We start from the raw sequence: 15,355 nt of genomic DNA on the forward strand, positions 1-15,355 counted from the left end.
AGTTTTGCTTGAGGGGATTATATTAATGGGCCTGGCCTGCCCCAGGTGAACCGGATAAGCGTTGATTGCATTCGTTTTGGAATTGGGCAGCCTCCGGGGCATGAGCTGGGTGCCCCAACTACGAAGTGTACACGCCATGCTTACATCACTGGGCCAATAATCAATCAAACAAACTTTATTGGTATGGTAATAAAAAAAAATGTTATAATGTTTGTGCAGAAGAACACAGCATTAGCCATGGCAAAATGCATAGAATTGCAGGAAATGTGCTTTAAAACTGCAAAATTGTCTCTCAGGTCAATGAGAAAATGTGTAGAATTGCAGAAAATGTGCTTTACAACAGCAACATTTTCTCTCCGCTGCTAAGATACTGTACCTTTCTAGCTAATAGGTTGTTAGAGTTTACACTTTCTCTTCCAATGAACTGTGGGGAGGACAAAATAATGAAACTATCTACCAAATCTATTCATTTTAAAATGTTGATTACTTCTACTTTCCATTATCATTCACCTGACGATAAGACAATACATTACTTTTTTTTTTGCTAATATATGATGGGGATCCCTGGTTTGCGAGTTTGCCTGGATGGGGGTCCCTGGGCAAGAAAAGTTTGAAAACCCCTGCATTAGATGATATAGGCTACTTTCAGTCATTCATGTCTTAGCAATATATACAGAAGGCTACAAACCGCCTTGTTGAGTTCATTACCTTACACATCCGTTTATATGAGTACATGATGACTGATAATATTCTGGAAACTCTCAATCAAGACATGTGGAAGTCATAAATGTTTCATGGTTATTTAAACAGCATTTATTAGTATCAATTCATATTTGATTAATACATTACTATAAATAGTTAATGACGGGATATATTGAATTTGGGGTCAGATTTTGTGACTTAGTAAGCAGTCCTACTCCTGAACTCACCAAAATAAATTATCTGTTTGAAATATCCAGAAATGTTAAAACTTTTTTGTATTACCAGTCACATTGTGACTAATGGAGAATGAGCTAATTATTAAGTTCATATTCCCTTCTCCTGAGCAATGTAGCTTTCATTGGTTACAATTCATGATCCCTTTTCCTTTCCTTTTCAATGATTTTAATTTTCCTTCAAAATCACCTCCAGTAAGGACATTTACTGGAACACCCTGGTCAGACACAAGACAACGAGACAGTGGATGGGAAATCTATTAAGACTTTTAATTTCTTAATGTTTTTTTACAATACAATTTGAACATGGATTGATAACATTTTGCCTGAATAAGTTAAATGATCAATGAATAAATCAAATTAAATACAGATTGTATTTTTGCCATTGGGTCGTCCCCACTCTTCCTGGTTACAGTACTAGAATGAGATGAAGAAGGATTAGACAGTGATGTCATTAATCTGAAGACTATCCAGGAAGTATATCGGCATTGGAAGCCAAATTGAACTCCCAAAGAATGGAGCTGACTGAAACAATGGCAACAGTTGGCTCTGATACTTCCTGGTCTCGTTTATGACAACATCTCAGTCTAATCCCTCTTTGTCTCATTCTGGCAACAGAAAGCCTAAAGGGGGGACAGAAAAACCTTCACAACACAGACAGACAGACAGGAAGGGGGAGGGATCAGGCATTTGGAGCATAGCTTCGCCTAGTCTCCTGTTGCTTTCCCTGGACTAACCTAGTGTAGTCAGTTCTCCCAACCAACCAACCTCTCCACTGATTCTGAAAGTGAAACACTCCTAACAATTCAGGTGATATCAGCACAGATTTAGGGGAAGAGACTGGTTCAAATGAAAACCAGAATACACAGTGGTTGTCCAGGACCAGACAGAATACAGCAGGCCTAAAGCATTTCCATCCACAAGAGGCAGCATGTTACTCTCCGGTGTCTCTCTCGCTCTTCATCCTAAGTGCAGCAGACAGACAACGTCTTTGACCACTGTGATTATCACGGTCGTCAGTCTGTCCCATTCTCACCATTCAACATGGTTTTCTACAGTTCTACGATGAAAGCTGCTCGTGAAATGCTTCAACATGAAAGCTTGGCAGATGATTGGTAACCCTGATTAGAAGCACCAGCTGCTAATCGGTTGTGCCCTACAAATGCTGTTTTGAAATAAAATAAATTTGTACCAACACACTGAAGAAGGCTGTAAAGCCAAAACATCTGTGTATACTATCCCTGATGCATTGAGGAAAAAAAAGTGTATAATGAAGTAAGCTTTATGCGACATCTTTTTGAGTGCGGACCCATTACACCATTTTGTTTAGAGTAACGACAAGACAGAGATATGGTGGCCTGGTATTTCCCAATGGCTGTGCCCTTCACATACAGCATATTGCACTTAGCGCAGTGGTTATTATTCAGAGACTGGGTGGGGAACATCAGAGCCATATATATGGATATAAATAAATATGTCTCTGGGGAACATTAGTAAGATCACAGTTTGTTGTTCACACAATGGTCTTTAAGAAGGGTGTCGAGTCAGCTAGGAGGTTAGAAGGCACACTATGTGGTGTATTCTCCCAATGAACATAACACAGGCCTGGTCCAAAAACAACCCCTACCCCCTACACCCTTTTGGTTTTCTAATCTACATGAACCAGATAGGCAGAAGTTATTTGGCAGAAGTTCCCCTAAGCCTATTGGAAGGCTAGGTGGAGCCGTCGCCATACTGCTAACAGAGGTTGTGGGTTGCTCTCAGACCAGGCCATTATCAGTGCTCGCATACTTCACTAATTGACAGGCCATACAACTAATCGGAATCACAACAGCTGAATTAAGTCTGTCATGACCTCGAAACCATTGGATCTGGTAGAACATCATGTGGAGTAGAGAATAATATCTGCTCTGTAAATACTGAACATTCTGACCCTGTGAATAAGCCCTTGGACTGCCTTGTCAATCACTGATAGTACGGAAACACAGACAACTTCATCATGATCCATGTTAGGAAGAAGTACAGTATTCACCTCCTCAGCTCTTTACTGATGGGACACCCCTGGTGGTCATTTAACATTAATATGGCCAATCCCATACTGACCTCTAGCCTCTAGCCCCTCGCCCCAGGGCACTACTTCCAGTAGGCTGGATAGCAGTGAGCAATATGGGGAAAGTTCCACATAGCCTATCAGGGGAATGGTGGCACTATTACCATATTGATTATATCTATCCAGTTCTATCCTCCTCAAGTGCCTAGGGGGTAGGGGCTAGGGGTCAATTTGGAACTGGCCAAGATAGAGATTGTGGTCTCAGGGAACACCTGTGTCACTTCCTGCAATCAGAAAAGCCTCTCTTTCGGATAGATTTACTTCCTGTTTATACCTGTTTTAACAGCTAAAATCATGAAATTGTTTCATAAAATTAATTGACATTATTATCCTGCACTTAACCTTTATTTGACCTTTTATTCTCCATAACAACAGGTGTAAACAGTAACTGTGGCCCTTACAGTGTGTAGAGCACCAAACTGTTTCCTCCAAACACTGTGGGAGGTCCTCATAAAACATAGTGACCACCTGTTCTCATACACTGATGAGAACATTCACTCTGGTAGTATGGTCGTGTAGCAGGCGCTGAAGCCTCTCAGAGTGAATGATTGCTATTTATCTCTTGGATTAATAGGATGTTTACCTCTTTTCTTCTCTTAGAGAAAAAAAAGATGAGCAATGAATTGAACATAGTGGTTGATTAGGTTTTAGTGACCCCCTCACAGTGTTACATATTGCAGCAACAGACCATCAGTGTTGAGACCACAATTAAAATAGGCACAAAATGTAGAAGCAGAGTCTCTCTCTCTCTCTCCTCTCTCTCTCTCTCTCTCCTCTCTCTCTCTCTCTTACAGATCAACCGTAGTAAATAATTACTTAGAGACATTGCACACTTAGTGTACACAAACAAGTAGCTACAAGTATATTTGGCAACAATTCAGATAAATATACAATGGGGGTGTGCGTGAATATCACACACACACACACACACCTACACAAACAGAAGCAGCCAGGTGTGCACAAACACACACACACACACACACACACACACACACACACACACACACATACACACACACACACACACACACATACACACAGAGACACACGTACACTTCCCTGTAAGGGTTGTGTAGTGTCTGCCAGCTCTCTCTCTCCACATGCCGACTGTGTGTCTGGCACTAGGGGAAAGGTCTGGAGACATGGACAAGCTGTATGCCCTGTCTGTCTGCCCAGTCTGGCTTTAATGGCCTTTAATGACTAGGACTCAATGACTGTGGCTGGGGGAACACTAGGGGCCCTGTTCAAGCCAACCCAGCACCAGGTCTCTGAGATACCGTGTAAGTCAGATACAACATACTAGTCCCTGCACAGCGAGAAGGCATGTCGGAATTAATATGCAACTTGGTTTCTTTGTGTTTCCCACTGTAAACAATGTGTTGTATTGTGTGTGACTCCAAATATGCATTGTTCATTTGTTGTATTTGCCTATTTTTAATTGAACAGGACCCAATGTTTGTGTGTGTGTGTGTGTGTGTATGTGTGTGATTCACTCTGCCAGTTATTGTTCCACCAATGCAACTCAGTCTTTTTTCATCTCTTCCAATGCAGTAGCATCTGTCTCTCGACATTGCGTGGAGTACAGACCTGCAGTCACCTCTCTCAAACAGACTATTCACTCAAAGTGGACAGATGGATTGATGGATGGACATTCACAAATCTGTTCCCTTTGTTTGGGAGGTGTATGTTGATGTCTGACTAACACACACACACACACACTGACGCTCAGTCCACCTAAGACCTTCACCACTGCTCCACCATGAGATCCAATGCTCGGTTGACATTCAGATCCGAATTGAGGCCAAAGTCGGTCTCAACGAATGGGGCGGATGGAGGACTGAGAGGTCGTTGTCCAGAGGTCAGCGACTCCAACCAATCACCAGGGTCAAAGGTTGCCTGAGCCCGCCTCTTCCGTGAGGTCACAGTGGGAGGCGGGGGGGAAGTACAGATGGAGGGAGGGAGAGGGGGTGGGGCGGCTTGGCGGGGACCCATTGTCGAAGGCGACGGCGGGAGCTCCAGCAGGAGGGAGGAGCAGAGAGGAGAGGAGAGGAAGTTGTCATCCTTTGAATGACAACGGAAGGGCTGGGATTGGTCTGTTTGGGGAGGAGGGGAGGGGCTAGGGAGGATAGTGACAGGGGATTGGAGCTCTGAGACAGAGGAGGAGTGGGAGTCTAGAAGAGACGGGGAAGGCAATATTGATCAGTAGACAAATCATCAATATCTTAGATGTTAGTATTTAGTGCTGGGCTGGAACAAAAGCCTGTCATTATCCATGACCAGTCTTGGTGAATTCGGAACTGTAAAGTGTCATTGTTAAGAGGCCAGAGAGCTATCCACTCACCCACACAGATGGTAGGTTCATCCAGAATGTCATCTATTGACTGACTGGGGTCCATCTAAGGAGGGCAGGACAGAGACAGGGAATTCACTCAACGGTTTACTTGACAGGGTCACCTTTTACACAATACAATGAATGTCAGCAGTGACTCTAATTTACACACACACACTCACACACACTCACACTGACCAGTACTCTGTTAATGGCCTCCTGCAGCTCCTCCTCCAGACTGCGGACGCTGGGTGAGGCTTGTATGGGACTGGCTGTGATCTGCATGGGCAGCTCAAAGTCCTGGCCAATCACGTCACACGGCTGGCAGCAGAACGACTGATTGGAAAGTGGAGGAGGATAATTGTAAATACTGTATGAAGCTATACTGTATTTACCGGTGAATAGTGTAAATAGTAAGCTAAAATCACAGTGATGTGGTGCACTGTCTCAGTTCAATCTTGTGGATGATATAGTACTGTACCTATATGAAGTTTATTGTGGTGTGGTGAGTCAAGTATAGGAGAGACTGGTGTATCTGTCTACCTGAGTCAGGTATAGGAGAGACTGGTGTATCTGTCTGTCTGAGTCAGGTATAGGAGAGACTGGTGTATCTGTATGTCTGAGTCAGGTATAGGAGAGACTGGTGTATCTGTCTGAGTCAGGTATAGGAGAGACTGGTGTATCTGTCTGTCTGAGTCAGGTATAGGAGAGACTGGTGTATCTGTCTGTCTGAGTCAGGCATAGGAGAGACTGGTGTTTCTGTCTGTCGGAGTCAGGTATAGGAGAGACTGGTGTATCTGTCTGTCTGAGTCAGGTATAGGAGAGACTGGTGTATATGTCTGTCTGATTCAAGTATAGGAGAGACTGGGGTATCTGTCTGTCTGAGTCAGGTATAGGAGAGACTGGTGTATCTGTCTGTCTAAGTCAGGTATAGGAGAGACTGTTATTTCTGTCTGTCTGAGTCAGGTATAGGAGAGACTGGTGTATCTGTCTGTCTGAGTCAGGTATAGGAGAGACTGGTGTATCTGTCTGTCTGAGTGAGGTATCGGAGAGACTGGTGTATCTGTCTGTCTGATTCAAGTATAGGAGAGACTGGTGTATCTGTCTGTCTGAGTCAGGTATAGGAGAGACTGGTGTATCTGTCTGTCTGAGTTAGGTATATGAGAGACTGTTGTTTCTGTCTGTCTGAGTCAGGTATAGGAGAGACTGGTGTATCTGTCTGTCTGAGTCAGGTATAGGAGAGACTGGTGTATCTGTCTGTCTGAGTCAGGTATAGGAGAGACTGGTGTATCTGTCTGTCTGAGTCAGGTATAGGAGAGACTGGTGTATATGTCTGTCTGAGTCAGGTATAGGAGATACTGGTGTATCTGTCTGTCTGAGTCAGGTATAGGAGAGACTGGTGTATCTGTCTGTCTGAGTCAGGTATATGAGAGACTGTTGTATATGTCTGTCTGAGTCAGGTATAGGAGAGACTGGTGTATATGTCTGTCTGAGTCAGGTATAGGAGAGACTGGTGTATCTGTCTGAGTCAGGTATAGGAGAGACTGTTGTATCTGTCTGTCTGAGTCAGGAATAGGAGAGACTGGTGTATCTGTCTGTCTGAGTCAGGCATAGGAGAGACTGGTGTATCTGTCTGTTTGAGTCATGTATAGGAGAGACAGGTGTATCTGTCTGTCTGAGTACGGTATAGGAGAGACTGGTGTATATGTCTGTCTGAGTCAGGCATAGGAGAGACTGGTGTATCTGTCTGTCTGAGTCAGGTATAGGAGAGACTGGTGTATCTGTCTGTCTGAGTCAGGTATAGGAGAGACTGGTGTATCTGTCTGTGTGAGTCAAGCATAGGAGAGACTGGTGTATCTGTCTGTCTGAGTCAGGTATAGGAGAGACAGGTGTATATGTCTGTCTGAGTCAAGCATAGGAGAGACTGGTGTATCTGTCTGAGTCAGGTATAGGAGAGACTGGTGTATCTGTCTGTCTGAGTCAGGTATAGGAGAGACAGGTGTATATGTCAGTCTGAGTCATGTATAGGAGAGACTGGTGTATCTGTCTGAGTCAGGTATAGGAGAGACAGGTGTATCTGTCTGTCTGTGTCAGGTATAGGAGAGACTGGTGTATCTGTCTGAGTCAGGTATAGGAGAGACTGGTGTATCTGTCTGTCTGACTCAGGCATAGGAGAGACTGGTGTATCTGTCTGTCTGAGTCAGGTATAGGAAATACTGGTGTATCTGTGTTTGAGTCAGGTATAGGAGAGACTGGTGTATCTGTCTGTCTGAGTCAGGTATAGGAGAGACTGGTGTATCTGTCTGTCTGAGTCAGGTATAAGAGAGACTGGTGTATCTGTCTGTGTGAGTCAAGCATAGGAGAGACTGGTGTATCTGTCTGAGTCAGGTATAGGAGAGACTGGTGTATCTGTCTGTCTGAGTCAGGTATAGGAGAGACAGGTGTATATGTCAGTCTGAGTCATGTATAGGAGAGACTGGTGTATCTGTCTGAGTCAGGTATAGGAGAGACTGGTGTATCTGTCTGTCTGTGTCAGGTATAGGAGAGACTGGTGTATCTGTCTGAGTCAGGTATAGGAGAGACTGGTATATCTGTCTGTCTGAGTCAGGTATAGGAGAGACTGGTGTATCTGTCTGTCTGACTCAGGCATAGGAGAGACTGGTGTATCTGTCTGTCTGAGTCAGGTATAGGAAAGACTGGTGTATCTGTGTTTGAGTCAGGTATAGGAGAGACTGGTGTATCTGTCTGTCTGAGTCAGGTATAGGAGAGACTGGTGTATCTGTCTGTCTGAGTCAGGTATATGAGAGACTGGTGTATATGTCTGTCTGAGTCAGGTATAGGAGAGACTGGTGTATATGTCTGTCTGAGTCAGGTATAGGAGACACTGGTGTATCTGTCAGTCTGAGTCAGGCATAGGAGAGACTGGTGTATCTGTCTGAGTCAGGTATAAGAGAGACTGGTGTATCTGTCTGAGTCAGGTATAAGAGAGACTGGTGTATCTGTCTGTCTGTGTCAGGTATAGGAGAGACTGGTGTATCTGTCTGAGTCAGGTATAGGAGAGACTGGTGTATCTGTCTGTCTGACTCAGGCATAGGAGAGACTGGTGTATCTGTCTGTCTAAGTCAGATATAGGAAAGACTGGTGTATCTGTCTGTTTGAGTCAGGTATAGGAGAGACTGGTGTATCTGTGTGAGTCAGGTATAGGTGAGACTGGTGTATCTGTCTGAGTCAGGTATAGGAGAGACTGATGTATCTGTCTGTCTGAGTCAGGTATAGGAGAGACTGGTGTATATGTCTGTCTGAGTCAGGTATAGGAGAGCCTGGTGTATATGTCTGTCTGAGTCAGGTATAGGAGAGACTGATGTATCCGTCCTAGTCAGGTATAGGAGAGACTGGTGTATCTGTCTGTCTGAGTCAGGTATAGGAGAGACTGGTGTATCTGTCTCTCTGAGTCAGGTATAGGAGAGTCTGGTGTATCTCTCTGAGTCAGGTATAGGAGAGACTTGTGTATCTGTCTGTCTGAGTCAGGTATAGGAGATACTGGTGTATCTGTCTGAGTCAGGTATAGGAGATACTAGTGTATCTGTCTGTCTGAGTCAGGTATAGGAAAGACTGGTGTATCTGTCTGAGTCAGGTATAGGAGAGACTGGTAATTCTGTCTGTCTGAGTCAGGTATAGGAGAGACTGTTGTATCTGTCTGAGTCAGGTATAGGAGAGACTGGTGTATCTCTCTGTCTGAGTCAGGTATAGGAGAGACTGGTGTATATGTCCGTCTGATACAGGTATAGGAGAGACTGGTGTATATGTCTGTCTGAGTCAGGTATGGGAGAGACTGGTGTATCAGTCTGAGTCAGGTATAGGAGAGACTGGTGTAGCTGTCTGTCTGAGTCAGGTATAGGAGAGACTGGTGTATCTGTCTGAGTCAGGTATAGGAGAGACTTGTGTATCTGTCTGAGTCAGGTATAGGAGAGACTGGTGTATCTGTCTGAGTCAGATATAGGAGAGACTGGTGTATCTGTCTGTCTGAGTCAGGTATAGGTGAGACTGGTGTATCTGTCTGAGTCAGGTATAGGAGAGACTGGTGTATCTGTCTGTCTGAGTCAGGTATAGGAGAGACTGGTGTATATGTCTGTCTGAGTCAGGTATAGGAGAGACTGATGTATATGTCTGTCTGAGTCAGCTATAGGAGAGACTGGTGTATCCGTCCTAGTCAGGTATAAGAGAGACTGGTGTATCTGTCTGTCTGAGTCAGGTATAGGAGAGACTGGTGTATCTGTCTGTCTGAGTCAGGTATAGGTGAGACTGTTGTATCTGTCTGAGTCAGGTATAGGAGAGACTGGTGTATCTGTCTGTCTGAGTCAGGTATAGGAGAGACTGGTGTATATGTCTGTCTGAGTCAGGTATAGGAGAGACTGGTGTATCTGTCTGAGTCAGGTATAGGAGAGACTGGTATATCTGTCTGTCTGAGTCAGGTACAAGAGAGACTGGTGTATCTGTCTGTTCGAGTCAGGCATAGGAGAGACTAGTTTATCTGTCTGAGACAGGTATAGGAGAGACTGGTGTATCTGTCTGTCTGAGTCAGGTATAGGAGAGACAGGTGTATATGTCTGTCTGAGTCAGGCATAGGAGAGACTGGTGTATATGTCTGTCTGAGTCAGTTATAGGAGAGACTGGTGTATCCGTCCTAGTCAGGTATAGGAGAGACTGGTGTATCTCTCTGTCTGAGTCAGGTATAGGAGAGTCTGGTGTATCTGTCTGTCTGAGTCAGGTATAGGAGAGTCTGGTGTATCTGTCTGAGTCAGGTATAGGAGAGACTTGTGTATCTGTCTGTCTGAGTCAGGTATAGGAGAGACTGGTGTATCTGTCTGAGTCAGGTATATGAGAGAATGGTGTATATGTCTGTCTGAGTCAGGTATAGGAGAGACTAGTGTATCCGTCTGAGTTAGGTATATGAGAGACTGTTGTATCTGTCTGTCTGAGTCAGGCATAGGAGAGTCTGGTGTATCTGTCTGAGTCAGGTATAGGAGAGACTGGTGTATCTGTTTGAGTCAGGTATAGGAGAGACTGGTGTATCTGTCTGTCTGAGTCAGGTATAGGAGAGACTAGTGTATCCGTCTGAGTCAGGTATAGGAGAGACAGTTGTATCTGTCTGTCTGAGTCAGGCATAGGAGAGTCTAGTGTATCTGTCTGAGTCAGGTATAGGAGAGACTGGTGTATCTGTCTGAGTCAGGTATAGGAGAGACTTGTGTATCTGTCTGTCTGAGTCAGGTATAGGAGAGACTGGTGTATATGTCTGTCTGACTCAGGCATAGGAGAGACTTGTGTATCTGTCTGTCTGAGTCAGGTATAGGAAAGACTGGTGTATCTGTCTGTTTGAGTCAGGTATAGGAGAGACTGGTGTATCTGTCTGAGTCAGGTATAGGAGAAACTGGTGTATCTGTCTTTCTGAGTCAGGTATAGGAGAGACTGGTGTAAATGTCTGTCTGAGTCACGCATAGGAGAGTCTGGTGTATCTGTCTGAGTCAGGTGTAGGAGAGACTGGTGTATCTGTTTGTCTGAGTCTGGTATAGGAGAGACTGGAGTATCTGTCTGTCTGAGTCAGGTATAGGAGAGACTGGTGTATCTGTCTGTCTGAGTCAGGTATAGGAGAGACTGGTGTATCTGTCTGTCTGAGTCAGGTATTGGAGAGACTGGTGTATCTGTCTGTCTGAGTCAGGTATAGGAGAGACTGGTTTATATGTTTGTCTGAGTCAGGTATAGGAGAGACTGGTGTATCTGTCTGAGTCAGGTATAGGAGAGACTGGTGTATCTGTCTGTCTGAGTCAGGTATAGGAGAGACTGGTGTATCTGTCTGTCTGAGTCAGGTATTGGAGAGACTGGTGTATCTGTCTGTCTGAGTCAGGTATAGGAGAGACTGGTGTATCTGTCTGTCTGAGTCAGGTATAGGAGAGACTGGTGTATATGTCTGTCTGCCTCAGGCATAGGAGAGACTGGTGTATCTGTCTGTCTGAGTCAGGTATAGGAAAGACGGGTGTATCTGTCTGTCTGAGTCAGGTATAGGAGAGACTGGTGTATCTGTCTGTCTGAGTCAGGTATAGGAGAGACTGGTGTATCTGTCTGTCTGAGTCAGTTATATGAGAGACTGGTGTATATGTCTGTCTAAGTCAGGTATAGGAGAGACTGGTGTATATGTATGTCTGAATCAGGTATAGGAGAGACTGGTGTATCTGTCTGAGACAGGTATAGGAGAGACTGGTGTATCTGTCTGTCTGAGTCAGGTATAGGAGAGACAGTTGTATATGTCTGTCTGAGTCAGACATAGGAGAGACTGGTGTATATGTCTGTCTGAGTCAGTTATAGGAGAGACTGGTGTATCCGTCCTAGTCAGGTATAGGAGAGACTGGTGTATCTGTCTCTCTGAGTCAGGTATAGGAGAGACTGGTGTATCTGTCTGTTTGAGTCAGGTATAGGAGAGTCATGTGTATCTGTCAAGTCAGGTATAGGAGAGACTTGTGTATCTGTCTGTCTGAGTCAGGTATAGGAGAGACTGGTGTATCTGTCTGAGTCAGGTATATGAGAGACTGGTGTATCTGTCTGTCTGAGTCAGGTATAGGAGAGACTGGTGTATATGTCTGTCTGAGTCAGGTATAGGAGAGACTGGTGTATCTGTCTGAGTCAGGTATATGAGAGACTGGTATATCTGTCTGTCTGAGTCAGGTATAGGAGAGACTGGTGTATCTGTCTGTCTGAGTCAGGTATAGGAGAGACTAGTGTATCCGTCTGAGTCAGATATAGGAGAGACTGTTGTATCTGTCTGTCTGAGTCAGGCATAGGAGAGTCTGGTGTATCTGTCTGAGTCAGGTATAGGAGAGACTGGTGTATCTGTCTGAGTCAGGTATAGGAGAGACTGGTGTATCTGTCTGTCTGTGTCAGGTATAGGAGAGACTGGTGTATTTGTCTGAGTCAGGTATAGGAGAGACTGGTGTATCTGTCTGTCTGAGTCAGGTATAGGAGAGACTGGTGTTTATGTCTGTCTGACTCAGGCATAGGAGAGACTTGTGTATCTGTCTGTCTGAGTCAGGTATAGGAAAGACTGGTGTATCTGTCTGTTTGAGTCAGGTATGGGAGAGACTGGTGTATCTGTCTGTCTGAGTCAGGCATAGGAGAGTCTAGTGTATCTGTCTGAGTCAGGTATATGAGAGACTGGTGTATCTGTCTGAGTCAGGTATAGGAGAGACTTGTGTATCTGTCTGTCTGAGTCAGGTATAGGAGAGACTGGTGTATATGTCTGTCTGACTCAGGCATAGGAGAGACTTGTGTATATGTCTGTCTGAGTCAGGTATAGGAAAGACTGGTGTATCTGTCTGTTTGAGTCAGGTATAGGAGAGACTTGTGTATCTGTCTGAGTCAGGTATAGGAGAGACTGGTGTATCTGTCTGTCTGTGTCAGGTATAGGAGAGACTGGTGTATTTGTCTGAGTCAGGTATAGGAGAGACTGGTGTATCTGTCTGTCTGAGTCAGGTATAGGAGAGACTGGTGTTTATGTCTGTCTGACTCAGGCATAGGAGAGACTTGTGTATCTGTCTGTCTGAGTCAGGTATAGGAAAGACTGGTATATCTGTCTGTCTGAGTCAGGTATAGGAGAGACTGGTGTATCTGTCTGTCTGAGTCAGGTATAGGAGAGACTAGTGTATCCGTCTGAGTCAGGTATAGGAGAGACTGTTGTATCTGTCTGTCTGAGTCAGGCATAGGAGAGTCTGGTGTATCTGTCTGAGTCAGGTATAGGAGAGACTGGTGTATCTGTCTGAGTCAGGTATAGGAGAGACTTGTGTATCTGTCTGTCTGAGTCAGGTATAGGAGAGACTGGTGTATATGTCTGTCTGACTCAGGCATAGGAGAGACTTGTGTATATGTCTGTCTGAGTCAGATATAGGAAAGACTGGTGTATCTGTCTGTTTGAGTCAGGTATAGGAGAGACTTGTGTATCTGTCTGAGTCAGGTATAGGAGAAACTGGTGTATCTGTCTTTCTGAGTCAGGTATAGGAGAGACTGGTGTATCCGTCTGAGTCCGGTATAGGAGAGACTGGTGTAACTGTCTGTCTGAGTCAGGTATAGGAGAGACTGGTGTATCTGTCTGTCTGAGTCACGCATAGGAGAGTCTGGTGTATCTGTCTGAGTCAGGTGTAGGAGAGATTGGTGTATCTGTTTGTCTGAGTCAGGTATAGGAGAGACTGGTGTATCTGTCTGTCTGAGTCAGGTATAGGAGAGACTGGTGTATCTGTCTGTCTGAGTCAGGTATAGGAGAGACTGGTGTATCTGTCTGTCTGAGTCAGGTATAGGAGAGACTGGTGTATATGTCTGTCTGAGTCAGGTATAGGAGAGACTGCTGTATATGTCTTTCTGAGTCAGGTATAGGAGAGACTGGTGTATATGTCTGTCTGACTCAGGCATAGGAGAGACTGGTGTATCTGTCTGTCTGAGTCAGGTATAGGAAAGACGGGTGTATCTGTCGGAGTCAGGTATAGGAGAGACTGGTGTATCTGTCTGTCTGAGTCAGGTATAGGAGAGACTGGTGTATATGTCTGTCTGAGTCAGGTATAGGAGAGACTGGTGTATCTGTCTGAGTCAGGTATATGAGAGACTGGTATATCTGTCTGTCTGAGTCAGGTATAGGAGAGACTGGTGTATCTGTCTGTCTGAGTCAGGTATAGGAGAGACTGTTGTATCTGTCTGTCTGAGTCTGGCATAGGAGAGTCTGGTGTATCTGTCTGAGTCAGGTATAGGAGAGACTGGTGTATCTGTCTGAGTCAGGTATAGGAGAGACTGGTGTATCTGTCTGTCTGTGTCAGGTATAGGAGAGACTGGTGTATTTGTCTGAGTCAGGTATAGGAGAGACTGGTGTATCTGTCTGTCCGAGTCAGGTATAGGAGAGACTGGTGTTTATGTCTGTCTGACTCAGGCATAGGAGAGACTTGTGTATCTGTCTGTCTGAGTCAGGTATAGGAAAGACTGGTGTATCTGTCTGTTTGAGTCAGGTATAGGAGAGACTGGTGTATCTGTCTGTCTGAGTCAGGCATAGGAGAGTCTAGTGTATCTGTCTGAGTCAGGTATAGGAGAGACTGGTGTATCTGTCTGAGTCAGGTATAGGGAAAGACTTGTGTATCTGTCTGTCTGAGTCAGGTATAGGAGAGACTGGTGTATATGTCTGTCTGACTCAGGCATAGGAGAGACTTGTGTATATGTCTGTCTGAGTCAGGTATAGGAAAGACTGGTGTATCTGTCTGTTTGAGTCAGGTATAGGAGAGACTTGTGTATCTGTCTGAGTCAGGTATAGGAGAGACTGGTGTATCTGTCTGTCTGTGTCAGGTATAGGAGAGACTGGTGTATTTGTCTGAGTCAGGTATAGGAGAGACTGGTGTATCTGTCTGTCTGAGTCAGGTATAGGAGAGACTGGTGTTTATGTCTGTCTGACTCAGGCATAGGAGAGACTTGTGTATCTGTCTGTCTGAGTCAGGTATAGGAAAGACTGGTGTATCTGTCTGTTTGAGTCAGGTATAGGAGAGACTGGTGTATCTGTCTGTCTGAGTCAGGCATAGGAGAGTCTAGTGTATCTGTCTGAGTCAGGTATAGAAGAGACTGGTGTATCTGTCTGTCTGAGTCAGGTATAGGAGAGACTAGTGTATCCGTCTGAGTCAGGTATAGGAGAGACTGTTGTATCTGTCTGTCTGAGTCAGGCAACGGAGAGTCTGGTGTATCTGTCTGAGTCAGGTATAGGAGAGACTGGTGTATCTGTCTGAGTCAGGTATAGGAGAGACTGGTGTATCTGTCTGTCTGTGTCAGGTATAGGAGAGACTGGTGTATTTGTCTGAGTCAGGTATAGGAGAGACTGGTGTATCTGTCTGTCTGAGTCAGGTATAGGAGAGACTGGTGTTTATGTCTGTCTGACTCAGGCATAGGAGAGACTTGTGTATCTGTCTGTCT

At 44.9% G+C, this 15,355-nt stretch overlaps 1 protein-coding gene across 2 annotated transcripts in view; it reads right to left on the reverse strand.

Moving 5' to 3' along the window:
* Window positions 1-4,020: 4,020 nt before the first annotated feature.
* Window positions 4,021-15,355, reverse strand: part of LOC121542923 (myocardin-like) — a 64,286-nt gene continuing 52,951 nt past the window's right edge. Inside the window, exons 13-15 of one of the 2 annotated variants that reach the window (XM_045226486.1) lie at window positions 5,573-5,710; window positions 5,387-5,441; window positions 4,021-5,216 (exon numbers count right to left, since the gene is read on the reverse strand). In XM_045226486.1, coding sequence (XP_045082421.1) covers window positions 4,789-5,216; window positions 5,387-5,441; window positions 5,573-5,710 — 621 coding nt within the window. In that variant the 3' untranslated portion in view covers window positions 4,021-4,788. Of the gene's footprint in view, window positions 5,217-5,386; window positions 5,442-5,566; window positions 5,711-15,355 lie in introns of both variants that reach the window. The other variant, XM_041852552.2, reaches the window with a different exon arrangement.

Source organism: Coregonus clupeaformis, chromosome 17 (assembly GCF_020615455.1).
Source record: "Coregonus clupeaformis isolate EN_2021a chromosome 17, ASM2061545v1, whole genome shotgun sequence".
Taxonomy (NCBI): domain Eukaryota; kingdom Metazoa; phylum Chordata; class Actinopteri; order Salmoniformes; family Salmonidae; genus Coregonus; species Coregonus clupeaformis.